The following is a 19,282-nucleotide window of genomic DNA, read 5'->3' on the forward strand; positions in this document are numbered from 1 at the left end:
CTGTGTTAACTTATACTCTGCCATTGAGAATCAGTGTAACTGCTATCCCACTATGAGCTCTGGTAGGTTAAAAAGCATCTCAGGGCTGTTGAGATGATGCTGGGTAAGGAACTGACTTCTCTAAGTTTTACTCTGACCTCTTCATGTGTGTTGTTACATGAACCTTTCCACACATAATAAACAAATGCAAATAAAATAAACTTTTAACTCTAGAATTTCAATTTGCATTTCTCTTGGGAAGAATACCAAGCAAATATTTCTATATAGTTAAGATCTGTGTCTAACCCTGAATCATTACAACCCCAATGGCCTTTCATGTTCATTGCTGGATGTCTGTCTCCTGCTGTCTCTTGTGCATGTACTTTTCTTTCTTTAATTTTTTTACACTTGTTTATTCATCTTGTGTGTGTCATAGCACATGGGTGATGGGAGTCAGTTCTTTCCTCCTAGATGTGACTTTCTGGGATCAGACTCAGGTTGTCATGCTTTACCTGTTCAGCTATCTTGCCAGTCCTCAAACATGGGCAGATATGTAGGTTTTCTTTTTTTTCTGTCTGTCCCCCGATTCCTTCCCCTCTCTCCCTCCTTCCTTCTTCCTTTCTTTGTTGTTGTTGAAACAGGGTCTCACTATGTAGCTCTGGCTGGCCTGGAACTTGGTGTGTAGACTAGGCTAGCCTCCTGCCTCTTAAGTCTTAGGGTGCTGGACTTAAAGGTGTGCCATACTGTGCTTGGCTACACGTGTTGTTTTTTTGTTTTTGTTTTTGTTTTTCCAATTAATGTTTTTAAGAATTCCAGCCTCTGTATTCCTTCTAAAGTTCAGCATACTCACATGGGAAAAAGGCACTTCTTGTCTCTGTGGTAGCTGTTGGCAGGCGGCCTGGCTTGCTGGGAGGGTTTCTCCAGGGAGGTGAGGACTGTGGGGCTGAGCCAGCCACACCACTTGGGGTGTCAGTCATGAGGGTTCAGGTCTGGGGGCAGTTCAGAAATAAACTGACTGGAGAGGAGCAGGGGGATAATTTTATTTGACAAGACTTTATTGGTGAATTTATTAAGGCCACTCCACGTAGTTAAAAGGGAGGTTTATTTACTGGCATAACTTACAGATGAAGGGATAGGTAGGTTGCAGGGTCTGGGAAAGACATAACGCAGTCAGGCGGTGTTCTCTGGAGAACTCTGCTCGGTCTACCTCCAGCGTCCAGGGTCCAGGAACCAAGCAAGAGAGGGGGCCCATCTGGATCTCGGGTCTTCAGGGTCCTCTCTTGGCCCTGCCTTGTAGGCGTGACAGTTACCGAAGCCTCAGTGGGAGGTTGGAACTTCCAGATCAAAGCTGGAATAGCTACCCACTACAGGACTTTGCTGTGATGATCTCATTTCATTGGCTGGGCTGTTTATGCTAGAACCGTTTCAAGGAATGCAGTCGTAGACTGCCTTTTGGTCATATCACATGGGCAGTACTGGAGGTGGGGGACTGAAATGCTGACAGTGACTGGGAAGGCTTAGGTGCAGAGTACTGGGACAGTGCTTTGCAAGGTGCTGCTGACATACCCTGACAAGGCTCAGATGTAGTGGCGCCATCAGTAACTGTTTTTAGATGCGGGAATGGAGACACAGGTTGGAAAAGCACCTGCTGCAAGTTATGCAGCTTTGGGTACAGGGGCCAAAATGTGGTATTGGTCTTAGGCAGATTGGGTCCCTCTTAAGGGTCTGACCACCCCTTTCCAAAAGAGAAACAGAGACATACCACATTCAACCATGAGGCCAAGTGAGGTTTGCATCAGTGTCTGTTTTGGGTTTCTTTACTGTGGAACACATGCAGGTTTAAAGGAAAGTTCCTTGACATTTCTCTGCTAGCTTAGCCTTTCCTCTGCTATTCAGGCCAAGAAAATGACATCTCATTGATTGTTTGGTTTGTTAACTCACTGGCTTTAAGCATAACACTTTTGCAGTGGGTACTGCCCATTTCAGTATGTGCAGGGCTAGATTAGGGGAGGGGGCAAAGATCCCTTTTCCAATGCATGCTGAGTCTGGAATAATGCAGCTCTTAGAGTTCCTCTTAGAGCTGTGGAAGAAGTAGACATAGCATTGATATAGAAGGGGATGTAAACTCCTCATAGCTCACCTCTGGAGTATCTTGCTGCCCTGTTATCGCTGAGCTATGCAGTGTCAAGTACATATTCTTTCTTTGACTGTGTTTTATTATGCTGATGAAAATGTTCATCTGTTGAGCCCGTCCTAGAGTGAATCATTAAGGAAGAGGTTGCAGACTTTGCAGAAGACCAAGAATAATAAGTAGGGTTATTTCAGTTCCTGCCATCTTCTCTCACTTGCCAATCCCACTTCTGGGCCTCATATTGTAGTCCTTGTGGCCAGGTGAGCATCTGAGGTGGTTGTAGGTCTGTGTTTCTCCAATGTGAGTTTTCTCTGGGTGGCAGCTTCACTTTCGTGTCCTTGGAAACTCAGCTCTGGAGCAGACATCAGCAAGCCAGAGCGTGTGGGTGATGGGAGGGAAGCCCTTCAGAGTCTCTCGTCTCAGGAAAGCCATGCTCCTCCCCTGCTGTCTCTGTCCTCACTTTAGCATGCTCTTGGCTTTTCCCGTGCCTGTGCCCAGTGTACCCTCAGATTCTTCATTCTCAGAACCCTGGGGACCTGAGAGCGAACAAAGCTTTCAGTGGAAATCCAGTTCTGCTCATTCTCTGTGGATTGAACCTCAGTTGCTGGAAAGAGCGCTGCTTCTGTATGTTTTGAGTCCCAGACAGACTCATAGCCACTTGAACGTCATCTTCCTGAATTGGGTCTTCTTAGAAGTTTAAATAGCTAAGATGGGTAGAAATCCAAAAGTTGAAATTCTTTGATTGTGAAGCCTCCCTGGAAATAGGCATTTTTCTAAACCCGTTGGTGGGAATCAAAAAATGGTCCAGCACTTGCAGAAGGGAATTTGGCAATATTAACAAAGTTACATATGCATTTATTCTCTCTCAGGGAAATTCCACTTCTAGGAATTTGGCCCAGAGATACACTGTAAAAATAGTAAAAGATCATTCACTATGTCACTCTATGAACTAGCAAATGATTTTAAACAGTGCAGAGTTCCCAGTGGCAAACAGGACTGCCTGAGCAGCTGGTGGGTCTGCATCATGGATTGCTGTGCTCCTCTAAGGAAGGACCAGGGGCTATGTGCTGTGAAGCATGAAGGCTAGGATATACAATTAGGAGAGAAAGCAAAGGTGGGAAGTGAAGTCTGTAGTATGCTGCTGCTTAGAGAGCGAATATAAATAACTTTTTTGTTTGCATGTAGCTTATAAATGGAAGGAAGCTTTTCTTGTTTCTTTTCTCCATAAAGGAATCTAAATAGAGGGGAAAAGACATAAAAAACAGACTTCTACCCAAACTTTGTTTTGTATAGATTTGATGTGGAATATTACATTTATTTGTTTATGTGTATGCACTCATATTGTACATGTGTGAAGGTCAGAGGACAACTTGCAGGAGTTGGTTCTCTGCTTCCGTTGTGCAGGTCCTGGGGCTTGAACTCAGGTCATAGGTTTGGTAGTGAGAGCCTGTACCTGCTGAGCTTGTTGGTCCTGTATCATGATACAATAAAATTAAGAGGTTATGGCAATTTTAATAAACCTTATTGTTTTTAAATGTTTGTACCTGTTTGCTTCCCATCAGTATTTGAGAACTCTTTTTTTTAAACACACTTTTGACAAGTCTAGATGTCATCTTCTTGACTGTACAAAATGGGTAGGGAAAGAGGCTGCTTCTTCCCTTCCGTGGTTATGCTGATGCAGCATCCCTGCATCCATTGTTAGTGTTTTCTCTTCTGTGAGTTTGTAGTCTTTCTTCTTCAGAAGGTGGCTTCTCACTAGTTTATAAACTCTCCCTGCATTCCTTTCCCATTTGCTGGATAGCACCAGTTGTATATCATTCCAGCCAACTTGCTTAGTCCCTAATTGTAGAAGCTGGTTGTCGCATGTGGGACACATGCTCATGTTAGTTTAGTGTTGCTGGAGCAGACCTCTGTAGCTGGAGTTTTCTCCAGTCCTGCCTGGTCCACAGTCAGGACAAATCTCTCTCACCTGCCAGTCCCACAGCCACTTTGACCCAACTGAGTAAACACACAGAGACTTATATTGTTTAAATTGTTTGGCCTAATGGCTCAGGCTTCTAGTTGTCCAGTTCTTACATCTTAAATTAATCCATTTCTATAAATCTATACCTTGCCACGAGCCATGTGGTTTACTGGCATCTTCACATGCTGCTAGTCATGGCGGCGGCTGGCAGTGTCTCCTCCCACCTTCCTGTTCTCTCAGTTCTCCTCTCTGTTAGTCCCGCCTATACTTCCTGCCTGGCCACTGGCCAATCAGTGTTTTACTTATTGACCAATCAGAGCATTTGACATACAGACCGTCCCACAGCAGATCCTATGCCATTTAAGTGCTGGCCATTAAGTGAAAGCTCTCTGGAGCAGCAGCTCGATGGTCCTGTGTTTGCTTCTCTTTTTCAGTTTTCTAGGGCTTCTTTTTTATGCCTGAGCAGTGAGTCCTCAGTGTTCATTCAAGTTGTTAGCTGGTGGATAGCTAATGAAATGCCATTGGCCGTTTGGCTTGAGAGTGAGACTGATTGTTTTTGGTTTTGGTTTCTCGAGACAGGGTTTCTCTGTGTAGCCCTGGCTGTCCTGGAACTCCATCTGTAGACCAGCCTGGCCTCGAACTCACAGAGATCTGCCTGCCTCTGCCTCCTGAGTGCTGGGATTAAAGGCATGCACCACCGCCTGCCTGAGATTGATTGATCTTAATTTATAGTGAAACTTGATAACTACTTTTATGTTCTGTTCAGTGTGAATAACTGAGTGAAATATTTTCCCCATGAGTACACACACACACACACACACACACACACACACACACACACACACAGATATAGCTTGTGTAGCTGCCAGCCTTGGCCATGTTCATAGTACATGGAATGTGTTCTTCTTTCAGGTCATCACTCCCTGTAGGAAGCTCATCTTGTGTGCCGACAACAGGAAAGAAATGGAAGATTGGATTGCAGCACTCAAGACTGTCCAGAACAGGGAGCATTTTGAGGTTAAAAGAGACACATGTTTTCTATGGGTGCCTGTTGTTGCCTCTCTTGCTCTTGCTCTCATGGGTCCCCCTTCCCCAGTATCTTCTGAGTGGACTCCAGTATATATCTTATAAAACTGAGGCCCAGGGCTCTTTCTTTCCATGGACCTGTCAAAACTGTGGTCCTGTCCTTCATGAATCTGACTTCTTCTCTGGGGTACTTTATGAAATTCTCTTTATTTGTTGCATGAAAGAATTCCAAAGAGATTTTTTTTTTTTTTTTAAGATTTATGTATTATGTATACAGTGTTCTGCCTGCATGCCAGAAGAGGGTGCCAGATGTCATTACAGATGGTTGGGAGCTGCCATGTGGTTGCTGGGAATTGAACTCAGGACCTCTGGAAGAATAGCCAGTGCTGTTAACTGCTGAGCCATCTCTCCAGCCTGCCAAAGAGAAATCTTATCTTTGCCCTCTTTATATATCATTCTTCCAGCCTACCCAATACAGTATGGACCATTTCTCAGGGACGCACAACTGGTATGCCTGTTCCCATGCACGGCCAACCTATTGCAATGTGTGTCGTGAAGTTCTGTCTGGAGTCACATCCCATGGGCTGTCCTGTGAAGGTAGGAAAGCTGCATTTGTTACTTTGTGTGAAAGGTGAACTAAGGATTGATAAACTGTTTGACATCCCAATGCAGTCATAATAAATGGGTATTGCTGTGACCGAGGGTGGTCAAGGGAGAAGTGGTTCCCACCACTGCCTTCTTCTTGATCTTCCCATAGGAGACTCAGTCCTTGAGGGTCATTGATCACAGAGTCTCTAGAGGGAACAAGGAAAGCAGCAGTGAGGAGGGAGGTGTGGGCCCTTTCTGGGTTCTGTGTCGTGGATGCAGGAGAGAAGATGCTTCACGGAGTACAGGGTCATGGGAGGGTTCTGGGGGCAGAGCAGGGGTCACATAGGGGCTGCAAGCTCTGACTCAAGGCCAGGCCTGTCCTCCATTTATTTTGCATAGCTTGTGAATATGGCTTGTTTTACATTTATTTTCAGTGGATGAAGACAACCCAAAAGAAGAGTATTTTGTAATTATGGAGTTAGATGAACTTCAGATTTCATTTCTGTAGTGCTTTCTAAGTTTGCTTGTCTGCTGGGCAGAGGCTAGGTGCTGGGATGACAGTGGCCAGCATGTCCTGCAGCCCCAAGTGACGTCCCTCCAGAGCTCTTTATCCATCCCAAGTTTACTAAACAGTCATCTGTCCCACCGGGAGGCTCCTGCTGAGGGTGAAGCTTATGTGGTTGTGTCTTCCTTCTCCACAGTGTGTAAGTTTAAGGCTCACAAACGGTGTGCTGTGCGTGCAACCAGTAACTGCAAGTGGACCACATTGGCTTCGATTGGGAAGGATATCATTGAGGATGAGGATGGGGTACGTCCAGGGGGATTCTGCCTGTGACTTGCACAGCACCCACTATCTCGTTTTCCCCTTACACTTGTCATTTGAGATGTCACACTGGGATCAGGTGTCCCTTTGTGGTTACTGTACTCTCAACTCTGCCCTCATCCCCATAAGTCTGGGTGTCTCCTTCCCAGTAGGTGCTGTGATGTGAGCCCTGGGTGGGAAGCAGTGTCTCAAAAAGAGCACTTCTGCCCCAGGGTGCCCAGCTGACCCTGGCTGGGACTCTGGGCTGTCTCTAGCATGCTCCTGCTTGGTCTGCAGATTGCCATGCCCCACCAGTGGCTGGAAGGAAACCTGCCTGTGAGTGCCAAGTGCACTGTGTGCGACAAGACCTGTGGCAGCGTGCTGCGCCTGCAGGACTGGCGCTGCCTCTGGTGCAAGGCCATGGTGAGTGGGCCCGCCTGCCCTGCCTGCTCCGCCTGCTCGGCCTGCGGGTGTGTGGAGACGCCTGGGCGCCGGCTTTGGTTCTCTCCTTCCTGACTCCTGTACATCTACCCCAGAGGCTCTCCAAAAGCCCAGAGCCTTGACATCCCATGTGCGGCTGGCCACGCTCATCCTCCACAGTTTTGTAATGCCTTCCTGGGACTTTGATCCTGCCTTGTACATGGAAATTATCCTGTCTGCTCCATACGGCGTCTCAGCAGGTTGTGAAGGGGTCTTTTGGGACAGGTTCATGGGCCTTTCCTGAGAGAGAGAGCAGGAACACTTTTGAGGGTCTTCTGAGAGAAGTTTGCTCTCGTACAATAATTACAGTGATCAAGGCCCTCATGTAAGGAGGAGGCACCGCATGGCTGGGGCCTCTCAAACACAGAGCTCAAGGTGTCTAACGTTGGGTCAGTGACTAGACAGCTGTGGTTTCTGTGGCATGTACCTGGTTTTGAGCATGTGACTGACCAGAAAGGAGCCTAGTCACATGAGGCAGGTTGTCTAGGAGCCCTGAAAGTTAAGGGTAGCTATGGCAGAAGCTGGGGGCTGCTGTTCAGTTCCATGTCTGGCTCCTATTGGATGTATCTGATTCTCACTTCCATGGTGCAAGGCCAGGAAACGGTGCTCAGAACACAGGTTGGCCTACTCTGATGGTGTTTGCCTCTTCTTGAGAGGACTTTCCAGCTGCTGGCCAGAGAGTCTCTGGTATGTCTGAGGAGACTGACTCCTGGTGACATGTGGATTTTTATTTTAGGTTCACACCTCGTGCAAAGAGTCCTTGGTGACAAAGTGCCCACTTGGACTGTGTAAGGTGTCTGTCATCCCTCCCACAGCACTCAACAGTATTGACTCTGATGGTAGGTGCTGCATGTTCACATACACGCTTGTGTTCACATACATGCTGTGTGCACATACACACCCTTTCTCCATGCTGCCTTCCCCTACCAGCTCTGGAGATGGGTGACTTGGCAATTTTGAGACATGGTCAGCTGGAGGCTAGGCTCAGCTGTGGAATGGTCAGGGGCCACAGTTGGCATCCTGGGAATTGCCATACGACTCACAGCTTGAATGAGCCAGCACTTTTCTGGAAGGGTTGATAGAGACCTTTGGCTATTGAGTGGAGACCAAATGTAAAGTGTCCTGGTCTGCCATGGGCTGGAGGGCTGTGCCTGTCACCCTCTGTGGCAGAGCCTAGCGTGCTGGCCAGAGCCTCTCTCCATGTCCATCTGGACAGTGAAGAAGCATGCTGGAAGGATTGGTGAAGGTGATTAGAAGATGTGAGGTGAGATGAGGTGGGCTCAACCCCTCACAGCTGGGCTTGCCCCTCACAGACTCATGGCTCACTCTGAATTCTGTGCCTCTTGTGCTGACTGTTGCTGCTTATCGAGTCCACAGCACCTCAACAGCTTGTAAGGGTTCTTCCTGTTCCACCTTCACTTCCAGGGTTCTGGAAGGCCACCTGTCCCCCGTCTTGCACAAGCCCCTTGCTGGTCTTCGTCAACTCCAAAAGTGGAGACAACCAAGGTGTGAAGTTTCTCAGAAGATTCAAGCAGCTGCTGAACCCTGCCCAAGTTTTTGACCTCATGAATGGAGGACCACACCTTGGGTAGGGATTGTGTGAGATGTGCTGTTCTTACAATGTTTTGTAGTTAAGACACGCTTGTTTCAAAAGGATCAAAGATAAGAAATTTTTAGCTAGTGCATCTGAGCACTAGCTGCTCTTGTAGAGGACCCAAGTTTGATTCCTAGCACCCACATGGCAGCTCACAACTGTTTATAAGTCTATTTCCAGGGGATCTGACACCCTCTTCTTGCCTCTGTAGACACTGCACACATGTGGTGCATGATCTTACATGGCAGCAAAACATCAATATACATAAAATAAAAATAAATCTTTATAAAGAAAATTTTAAACAGCAAAGAAGTTCACCTGCCCAAATCCCCACTTATGAAGGACAATGCTCCTAATAGCTGGTAGATATTTGCCCCCTTTGAGCTTCCACTGTAAAAGCACATGTCTGTAAACATGTACCAAACACCTACACTAGCTGCTATGTGCAGCATGTTCACATGCATCAGCTCCTGTGCTTGGGGTCTTTCCGTGTCAGTACTTACAGACCTGCCTTGCTCTCTCTACTGCCTGCTTAGTTCCTTGGTTTCTCCAGCAAAACCAAGGGGGCTTTTCCATCTCGAGAACACAGTAGTATCTTCATGCAGGTGTAATGAGACCTGAGGGGCATTAGAGTCTAAAGCTTCTCATCTCCTAGCCAGGGAGATGGTGCTTTTCCCTTTTGGGTTTGTATTTTCCACAGGTTTGTAGGAAACATTTGTTTTTGCAAGGTAGGACTCAGAGGACATGCTAGCATTTGGAGAGATTGAGGTGGAAGGTGCTTGCAGCCGTACTTCAGTGTGAGTTCTGGGAGGAACCCAGGAGGGGGTTCTTTTGGAGCCAGATGCTGCTATAACACGAGCCGGGGCTGCTTCTCTGTCTTTAGCTGACGTGCTGTGGGGCTCATGCTTCCTTCCCATCACTCCTGGGTACTCTTCCTTCAGCTTCTTTTTGCTCTTCTTGCGAACTTGCTGCACAGCTTGCTGGAAGACAGTCACAAGTGGCCTCCTCCTCCCTCAGACTGCTTGCCCAAAGGCAGCCTTCCTAGAATCCTGCAGATAACTGTTTTCTGAATGGCACTGACCCATTCTTTCTGAGGTTGGTGAGGAACTAGTCTCAGTTCAGCAGTAGGGAGATTGAAAGTGTCATCTGGAGGCGGCACTACATCAAACAGGTTCAGGTGGCTGTGAAGGTGCTGCCAGGGACACTGCATGAAGGCTCCACTCTACTCTGCTAGGGAAGCTGCATGGTAGAACTGGATTTTGATGTGCAAGAGCTCCATGATTTACAGCTGGGCACAGGCTGAGGTGACACAAGGGGTCCAGTTGAGGTGGCATGGGAATTGGTTTACTCACTTCCTGTTTATGAGAAGCACCTGACATCATACAGTTCGTAACATTCCTGAGTTCTGGCCTTGACTGAGCACTGCTTCACCAGAGAGCAAGGATCTCCATAGCATGTGAATATTTAAAGGACACATGTAAACATTTCTCTCGCCTCTTGGCGGTCACATGCAGCCTTTCTGCTCAGAACTTAGGTTCAGATCTGAGGCCATGTCTTGTGCCTAACTATCCTAGCTTGTGTTCTAAGCATGTCCTCTGTGGCTAGCTCTGCTAGAGACAGAATCTGCAAGCCCCCTAGGTGGGAAGGCAACATATGTTGATAGTTAGGGTCACATGGTAGGACCCTGTGCCACTTGAATGGAGGAAGACACTGATTCTTTGGAACCTCCTGTAAGGGTACCTATGTGAAGCCAGTGTCTTTGTATCTCCAATGTGCTAGCCTTGGAGGAGAACCTTCATCTTCTCCTACATGTATGGTGGGGACCGTTCAGACCATGGGAGAGCTGAGGGCATCAGATGCTTGTCAGAGAGGGCTGCGATTGTTTGCTGATATTTGACTCTTTCCTGAACAGGAAGGACAACAGCCTCTTAGTTATCAACTCATTAGACAAAACATATGACAGACCTCGTGTTTGAGAAGGGTTTTGTTGGAGGCTCCCTGAGGACTCAGAGCAGCAACAGAGGCTGAGCCTAGCAGAGCTTATTGAGCGAAAGAGGAGGAGGATGCTAGGGGGCCTGTCCAAAAGCTGGGCATGTCCAAGGAGGAACATATCCTGGTGGAGGCACTGTAGGACACTAGGGATGTGCATCCTGTTGGAGATATGAGCATGAAGCTTCAGGGGTGTACAATGTGTGGAATCAGTCATTAGCACCTGTACGGTTCTTGAATTGAAAGCAAGGATGAAATCTTCAGGAAGAGTGTGAGGAGCGAGCGAGCGAGCGAGCGAGCGAGCGAGCAGAGGCTGTGGTGGCTTATGAGTGGGAGGGGCCATAGAACCAGCAGGAGCCCATACGGGAGACGGAAGTTAAGGGGAGAAGGCCTGAATTACATGGCTAGGAGGGCTGTGTGTCTGGTCTGGGCTTAAGTGCTGTAGAGGGGCTGGCATACTGTGCATCTCTGTAGCCTGGGTGAGCGGTGTCAAGGCTCAGTGCCAAGCCACCAGGAAGGCAGGTTGGATAGCACATGAATGAGGAATATTGAGGGTGGGGATTCTTGGGTCCAGGATTTGGCCGGGATGTGGAAGACTGTGCTCATAAGTCCTCTGAGGCGCTGGCATCAAGTGAGACTGTCTTGATACTCTGAAATGTGTATATTGTCCCCTCCTTGGCCCTGGCCGAAAGAGGTGCTGGGATCACCCACATAGACAAAAATGGGCCCTGAGCAGAGGGGCTGGACAGACACCTAATGTTGCCTTGTAGACCCTCTGTACACCTGGGCTTGGCCTGGGTGCAGATTCAGCCACATGGAATAGGGCGCTCCTCTCAGCTCAGGACAGACAAACCCATTATTTGTCTCTACAGCTTACGGTTATTTCAGAAGTTTGACACCTTCCGGATTCTGGTTTGTGGCGGGGATGGCAGTGTTGGCTGGGTCCTCTCTGAAATCGACAGTCTCAACCTTCACAAACAGGTACCTGGGTTGAGGGACATCCCAGCTCCAGGCAAGAGCTAAGGTCAGAAAGGGGCCATGAAGTCTGGGTACTGTGCTGTTTCAATGTGTCTGTGTCCAAGATGTAGCAGTGAAAGTACTAGATGCTTTACGTGTGTGTGTGTGTGTGTGTGTGTGTGTGTGTGTGTGTGTGTGTGTGTGTGTGTGTGTGTGTGAGAGAGAGAGAGAGAGAGAGAGAGAGAGAGAGAGAGAGAGAGAGAGAGAGGAGAGAGGAGAGAGAGGCGGTAGAAGGGAGGGAGGGAAGAGAGGAGAGAGAGAGAAGAGAGGGACGGAGGGCCATTTAGGTCAAGGGAGCTGTAAAAACAACATGGCATCAGGCTTTATGTGGGGAATGAGTGTGGGGGCTGTAGTCACCTAAGCTCCAACTGTTTCCTAATTGCTGGATGCCTCAGGCTTGAGAGGAAAGGAAGAGAATATTTAACAAGTTAGAGTTTTTACACTAAAATAAAAATAGATTATCCTAATTGTTTTTTGTGTTCATTGAATGTTCACTCCCAGCCCACTCCCTTGGTCACTAGCCAGTGTGTACACTGTCATGACCATCACTCAGATTGTTTGCATCAAAATGCGCACAGTTCATCTGTCACTCACCTGCTGGTTGTCACCGTGCCGTGGAAAGAGCAGCGTGTGTGCACTTCCATACTTTGCTCCCTGGGCACTCGGAGTGGCAGTTCTTTCTGCAGGGGATGTTCTCCCCGAGTAGTGCTGCTCCCTAGAGCAGGGGCTGGGTGGCTGAGACAACCCTGGCAAAATCCTGTACATGTTCCACTGTCTTCTCTTTTGAGGAGCCCTTGTTTAAATATTTGTAGTGCCACACTGCCCTTGTCAGGACCACTCCAGTTCCCATTCTTCTTTTGTGGCGAATTCACTTTGTTTTGCCCAACTATGTAAACAGTCTTTTTTTGGGTTTTTCGAGACAGGGTTTCTCTGTGTAGTTTTGGTGCCTGTCCTGGATCTCTCTCTGTAGACCAGGCTGGCCTTGAACTCACAGAGATCCTCCTGGCTCTGCCTCCCGAGTGCTGGGATTAAAGGCCTGCACCACTGTCGCCCAGCAACAGTCTTATTTTTGAGTAATGATAAAGTCAATCATAGCCTTATTGGACTGATGTTTTAAATAGATCCCTGTTCATGGGTTTGGTCTTAATTTTTATTGAGGTAATCACATTTAAAAAAAAACTTGATGATTCACGATCATTGTTATATCAGCATCTCACTTGTCATTCAAGATCATTTTTCCTAGTTTTTTGGTTTGTTATTTTCCTCTTCCTTCATATTTTTTGTTTTTCTTGAGTTACTTGCCCTTACATAAAAACATTAATCTGTGTTGCATTATATATTGTCTAATGAATCCCTGACTTGAATAGTTTTCAGTGATTGTGTGTTCTGTCCAGTCCTGCTCATCAAGTGGTAGATACTTTGTGTGTCCTAGTGTCCTAGTTACTGACAGCCACCAGTAACTCTAGGAAAAGAAGTACCGCCTCCCAGTGGTGGGATTATGGTAGGACAGTTAGTTTTGTGATTGAGCTTACTGTTGCTTGCTAGGAAGGCTGTGAATGTGGTTCTTCTACTTAGTCATGTTCTGTGAACATTTGTTTCCTGTGGTTCCTTTGTGTTCCTCGGAGCTCTGTCAACTCTCTCCTGCACCTCTGGTTCCCCCCGCCCTGTATGTGGTGGTGTTCCTTCTCCTGGCTTCTAGTCCATGCTGTGTGGATGGACCTCATGGGTCCATCCTCATCCTTCACACTCTTCCTTAGGGTAAAGCTTTGTGACTTGCTGGAGTTTGGTGCCATGTCAACTTTGGGGACACTCTGGGGTTTTTGGGTGTTGTAGTGCCGCAGGTTTCCAACCCTACCTGTCACTCAGCTCTTACCTTGCTCATATGTCTCCATGCATCCAGGGCCCAAGTAGAAGCCCTGCTCAGTCTAAGATAGAGAGCAGGGTTGGGGTCAGTTTGGGGAAGCCACCCACCCATAGTTTAGTGGGAGCAGACTAGGCCTGGTATGTTCATACTGCCTTAGCATGCTTTTTGATAGGATCCTGGAAGTCAGTGGGGGTGATTTTAGCAGTGTGGAGTGATACCAGTGACAGCTTTGGGAAAGTGAATTTGGCATCAGTGAGTGAGCCGCATAGTGGGTGGAGAGATGTTTGGGAAGTTACAGACTGACTCTTCAGGTGTGGTACTGCAGTATATTTGGGAAGGAAGGGGTTGTAGAAACCAGAGTCCTTAAGGGTTCATTGTCAAGACATGTGAATAAGTGAGGAAAGGCTGGTGCTCCTGGTATCTGCTATTGACTCCAGAGCCTATGTGTCCCCTCTGGTGGTGTCTGCTGAGAAGGTACAGGCCACATACTTCAGATCAGACCTCCTGCACTTCCTGTGGCCATTGATGACATCAGTAGGGTGAGTCCTGGATGGGAATGATTCTTAGACCTGGTGTCTAAGGACATGTTTTTCCCACTGTTTTCCACCAGTGTCAGCTAGGTGTGCTGCCCCTGGGGACAGGGAATGACCTGGCCCGTGTTCTCGGCTGGGGCTCTGCCTGTGATGATGACACCCAGCTCCCTCAGATCTTGGCGAAGCTGGAGAGAGCCAGCACTAAGATGCTGGACAGGTGAGTGGGGTGGCCAGCACTGTGTGAATGGCAGCTGTGGCCAGGCTTCTTAGTCTGAAACCAGTAAGAACCAGGAGCGTGGGTCTTCTGACATGACTTGTACAAATTGGAGTTGAGTATATATTTTTTTCTGATGATTTTTGAATGGATTCTGAAAAGGATAAAAGCAAGTAAAGAGAAAATATGACTTAGACTTTCAGGCCATCTTCTGAGGCCTTTCTTGCATCCTTTAGGGTTGCAGAGAAGGTGACTATAGTCTGACCGTCTTGGTTCAGGGTCTAGTAATGATCTGCAAAATGATCCTCATACTTGAGCAATACCATTGTCTCACTTTTCTGTTCCCAGAATGAGCATGGGTAGTTATCCTCTAGAGCACTGGTTCTCAACCTTCCTAATTCTCTGACCCTTTAATATAGTTCCTCATGTTGTGGTGACCCCAACCATACAATTATTTTCATAGCTACTTCACAACTGTAATTTTGCTACTGTTAGGAGTCGTAATGTAAATATCTGTGTTTTCTGATGGTCTTAGGTGACCCCTGTGAAAGGGTCATTGGACCTCAAAGGGGTCACAACCCATAACTACTTTGGCCTCCTTGAATGGAGTGTTCCTATTTCTGAGCCAGAGGGCAGGTCCCCCACTCCCCCAAGACTCTATAATTTTTTTTGGTGAAAGTGTTCCTTGGCGCTTAGGATTCAGGAGCTGATGGCCAGAATGATTTTTATATACTTCCCATTTGGGCCCCTCTTAGTGAGGGGGTCCATGTGTCAGCTGTTGTGAGATGCTTATCTCCTCTGGGCACACTGAGCAGTGTGAAGCTCTTGAAACTGTATCTGATGTCAAGGTGGGAAACATTTCCAGTCTCTTCCAACAGAGCTGTGGTGATCTGTGGGTTGTGGAGATGAGATTTTTCTCTCAGACAGGTGATGAGCTAAATCACAGATGTAAAGTCAAGATGAATCTTAACAGTGAAGCCAGACTGCAGGTGCTGTGGAAGGCCACAGACCTAGCACTTAAGAGGGGGGCAGAGCTCTGCTCAAGTCATTCTGTTTCTGTTACAGAGTGAGTTCAAGACTAACCGGGGTCACACTAGCCCATGTCTCAAAACAGACAAACAAACAAACAAACAAAAACAGAAAAAGAAGTCAGAATAGTCTAAGGTTAAGGTATAAGAACCAGAACATTGGAGCAATGAGGGATGGTTCTGGGGGTCTTCAGGTCCCCGAGTGCTGGTGGGCAGTCTGCAACTGAGCTGTCTTTGGACCTGTGCAGGTGGAGTGTCATGGCGTATGAGACCAAGCTTCCTCGGCAGGCCTCCTCCTCCACAGTCACTGAAGACTTCGGCGAGGACTCAGAGGTACCACTACCTACTTGCTCTTTCTCTTTTATAGTGCTGGGCATGGCACTTAGGATCTCACTTGACACTGAGATGCACCCTAGCCCATCACCTGCTGTATAAGCCCCACATGGTGATCTTCATGTACTCAGCTGTTTGACTGCACCCCTGCCCCTTGTGTGGTCCTCAAGGATGAACCTCGGGCTAAGCAGGCTCAATCCTAGGGCTTCATAACTGTATGGGGGTTTCCTAAGTTGTCACTAGGATTTGAGGGGCTTCCAATCCCCTGTGACATCCTGTGCTCCTGACTATAGCTCAGCACCTATTGCAATCTGCTGTTCCTTTCTACCAGCCCCTCCTGTCTACCTGAGTGTTGGTTGGTCTGTCAAGCAAGGGGTCAAGGGCAGCAGCAGTCAGCAAGCAAAGCCAGACTGCTTTGCATGGCTTCACAGGCAGAGATTGGTCTGTGCTTTGGTTTTGAGAAGAATATTTTGCAGATGCTGGGCATGGTAGGGCATGCCTTTAATCCCAGCACTTGGGAGGCAGAGGCAGGAGGATCTCTGTGAGTTCCAGACCAGCCTGGTCTATAGAGCAAGTTCTAGGACAGCCAAGCCTACACAGAGAAACCCTGTATCAGAAACAACCCAATAAATATTTGTTCAGAGCCTGAGAATTGCCCAGAAAAATCTTGGCGAGTCCAGCCCAGGTGGTCTTTTTTGGCCCATGGGAAAGCTTGCTGGCCATGGGGAGGACAGAGAACAGTGGAGCTCTCCCATTGGTGGGTAGAGGTGTGTGGGCTGGTTTACACCCCATTGGCAGAGTTCCTGGTAAGGTAGAAAAGGCAGCTTCTGCTCTGACTGGCCACTAGTATATCACTGAAGATAGACTGGGGTTACATGCGAGGGCCTCCAGGCTTGTTTCACGGTCCTGACTGTCTGTTACCTCTGACAGGTTTGGTTTCGTTCAGACCCATTGTTTTAGTCTGTTCACAGGTTGGTGAAGCTTTTGCCCTTGTTCCCTTAGCAGTGGACAGCACTGACAGTGTTTGGAGATGGTCTGCTCTGTTAGAGGTTAGACCAGAAAGGCCCGAGAAAACCTGAGCTGGAGACGGATGGCTCTCAGTCAACTGTGAGACTAAGCGCCCCTGTTTTGGTGTGATTATAGGTGCAACAAATTCTCTTCTATGAAGACTCGGTTGCAGCCCATCTTTCTAAAATCTTGACTTCAGACCAGCATTCTGTGGTGATCTCATCAGCCAAGTGAGTGCCCGGGCTTCAGGGGTTCAGAGAGGCAGCCGAGTGTGCCACCCAGGATCCCACCCCAGCTGCCTTCTGTTTCCTGCAGAGTGCTCTGTGAGACAGTGAAGGACTTTGTAGCTCGTGTGGGCAAGGCCTATGAGAAGACGACAGAGAGCTCACAGGAGTCGGAGGTCATGGCCAAGAAGGTGGGTTCCTGGGCACAGGGTAGGTGGGGCAGCAGGTGTAGAAGAGCTTGCTCTCCATGCCACTTTTTCTTCCATATAGTGCTCTGTCTTGAAAGAGAAGCTAGACTCTCTCCTCAAGACCTTGGACGATGAGTCTCAGGCTTCATCCTCTCTGTCCAACCCACCTCCAACCATTGCTGAGGAGGCTGAGGATGGGGACGGATCAGGCAACATCTGTAACTCTGCTGGGGACCGGCTGATGGGCTCGGCGTGCCCCTCCCGGCCACAGATCTTCCGGCCTCGGGAGCAGCTAATGCTGAGAGCGAACAGCCTGAAGAAAGCAATTCGCCAGATCATAGAGCACACAGAAAAAGGTAATGGATCTCTCAGTCACTAGGTGGCACTAGAATTCCCATGCTCCCTGGATGTGGCACTAGACCCAGCACCGGGGAAACACTCGTTCTGGTCCAAGGGCTTCCTCACCTTCACCCTTACATAGGACACTCCCACCCTTGTCTCCACCCCACCCTCCTGTCTTCTCTCACTTCCCTCAGACATCACTTCCCACCAGGCCCTCCCCTCACTCCAGACTCTGGTCACACACTACCATGTCACTCTCCTGCTAGGGCCTCGCTCTAACTCTTTTCACCTCCAAATCCTCCTGTCTCAGAGTCCTTCTCCCCAGCCTCTTAGCTGGGATGCCCAGGTCCTGTTACATTAACTGAGCTAGGCACTGGGCTAAGGTGTGGTATGGTGAAGATTTTGGGTCTGAGCCTTGAGAAGAGAGGGCCTAAAGCACGGGTAGTCCTGCTGGCACGGTCTTAGCGAGAATATTCTTTCTTACCAGCGGTGGATGAGCAGAACGCCCAGACCCAGGAGCAGCAGGGGTTCGGACTGGGCCTCTCTGAATCTGAGAAGAAGGACCTGAAAACTGATAATAGGGTGTGCCCAACATCTGCCCATAGTGAGAGCTGTGTAGTTGCCAAGGGGAGGAGCAACCGCAAAGGTATGACTGGGCTTTGGTTTGGGTGATACTTGGTGAGCTTGTCATGGGCATTTTAGGGTGCTTTTTCTTATTGCTCTGGCCACATGAGTAAACCAACATTCCCACCTGTGGCCTACATCTCTGTACCTCCTTCATGTCACTGAGATGTGTTCAGTGGAGACATGTGCACCGTAGGACCTGCAGGAGCATCTGGGCCTGTCTTCCCTGAGTTTCCTCAGAGCCTTCTTATGGCTACCCATATGTGTCTGGTAAAACTGAGACTTTGGTCCCTCTTGCAATGGACCCCAGCAAAGGTTTTCAAAAGCCCATCCTGCCGCTGTTGGGGAGGGGGCTCTTCCAGAGTAGACATAGTGTTGATTAGCATCAGAACTCTGTGCCTTCTACACCCAGACTGTGATTAGGGATCAACCCCTCTCCATCCTTACATTGCTTTCCATGTCTGTGTCTGTTCACTAGGAATCCAGACCCCCAGTGTCTGTGTGAGGACCTCTCCCTTTCCCCAGGGACTGTTCATCTCACACACTACTGGCTGATGAGTGGCTTACAGCCCTCCTTCCCACAGCCCTCTTGTCTGTTCATTTTGTTGTGACTTCCTCCAGCTGTGTTTGACTTCGGACAGTTTCAAGTGTGTCATCCTGTTTTACAGCATCCAGAGCCCCTTGTGAAAAGCTAATGAGCAAAGGTCTGTCCCTTGGCAGCTCTGCCTCACTCCCTCCCCAGACAGGAAGCCGGGATGGCCTGCCTGCTCTGAACACCAAGATCCTGTATCCAAGTGAGTGAGGCACTTCCCACTGGAGGTCTCAGGTTGGGGGTGGGGTATCAAGGAGGCTAGAGGTGCTTGCTGGCCATGGCTGGGCTTGTGGCACCCTGGGTCTTGGAATAAGAGTATTGCTATCCTTGGAGAGCTTGTATGCTCATGGAAATACAGACAGAACTCTGTAGTTTATGTGACTCTATGAAAAGTGCCTTTTTGTTTCATTAGTTTTTTATTCTTTAGCAATTTCATACATGTATATAATGCATTTTGATCATATCTATTCCCAACACTCCCCTCTAGATCCCCCCTATGGCCTTCCAATGTGTTTTTCCTACTTTATGTCTCCTCTTAAAATTTTTTAATTTTTTATAATCCACATAGTCTAATTAATATGCTCCGCCCACTGCAACATGGGCAACTTATGAGCAGCCACACACCTAACAAAAATGACCCTATCTTCCCTAAAAGCTATCAACTGCCAGTAAGTAGCTCCTTAGCTGGGCCCAAGGCCTTAGAAGGAGCCCTTCCCTGTCTGTCTGAATTCTGACTGGCTTGATCTTGTGCAGGTAGTCAGTG

The 19,282-nt window shown here is 48.2% G+C and overlaps 1 protein-coding gene across 11 annotated transcripts in view; it reads left to right on the plus strand.

Annotated features, from left to right (window-relative positions):
* Positions 1-19,282, plus strand: part of Dgkd (diacylglycerol kinase delta) — a 96,480-nt gene that overhangs the window by 61,686 nt on the left and 15,512 nt on the right. For all 11 annotated transcript variants that reach the window (XR_013043965.1, XR_013043966.1, XM_076549530.1 and 8 more), the window contains 14 exons: positions 4,986-5,090; positions 5,564-5,696; positions 6,389-6,495; positions 6,787-6,912; positions 7,706-7,808; positions 8,395-8,557; positions 11,425-11,533; positions 14,044-14,183; positions 15,457-15,541; positions 16,685-16,779; positions 16,865-16,964; positions 17,044-17,317; positions 17,791-17,949; positions 18,596-18,721. Coding sequence is in view for 9 of the 11 variants with exons in the window: in XM_076549530.1 (XP_076405645.1) it covers positions 4,986-5,090; positions 5,564-5,696; positions 6,389-6,495; positions 6,787-6,912; positions 7,706-7,808; positions 8,395-8,557; positions 11,425-11,533; positions 14,044-14,183; positions 15,457-15,541; positions 16,685-16,779; positions 16,865-16,964; positions 17,044-17,317; positions 17,791-17,949; positions 18,596-18,721 (1,825 nt within the window). In the remaining 2 variants the exon portion in view is untranslated. The remainder of the gene's footprint in view (positions 1-4,985; positions 5,091-5,563; positions 5,697-6,388; positions 6,496-6,786; positions 6,913-7,705; positions 7,809-8,394; positions 8,558-11,424; positions 11,534-14,043; positions 14,184-15,456; positions 15,542-16,684; positions 16,780-16,864; positions 16,965-17,043; positions 17,318-17,790; positions 17,950-18,595; positions 18,722-19,282) is intronic.

The sequence above is a fragment of the Peromyscus maniculatus genome, chromosome 13, assembly GCF_049852395.1.
Source record: "Peromyscus maniculatus bairdii isolate BWxNUB_F1_BW_parent chromosome 13, HU_Pman_BW_mat_3.1, whole genome shotgun sequence".
Taxonomy (NCBI): Eukaryota; Metazoa; Chordata; class Mammalia; order Rodentia; family Cricetidae; genus Peromyscus; species Peromyscus maniculatus.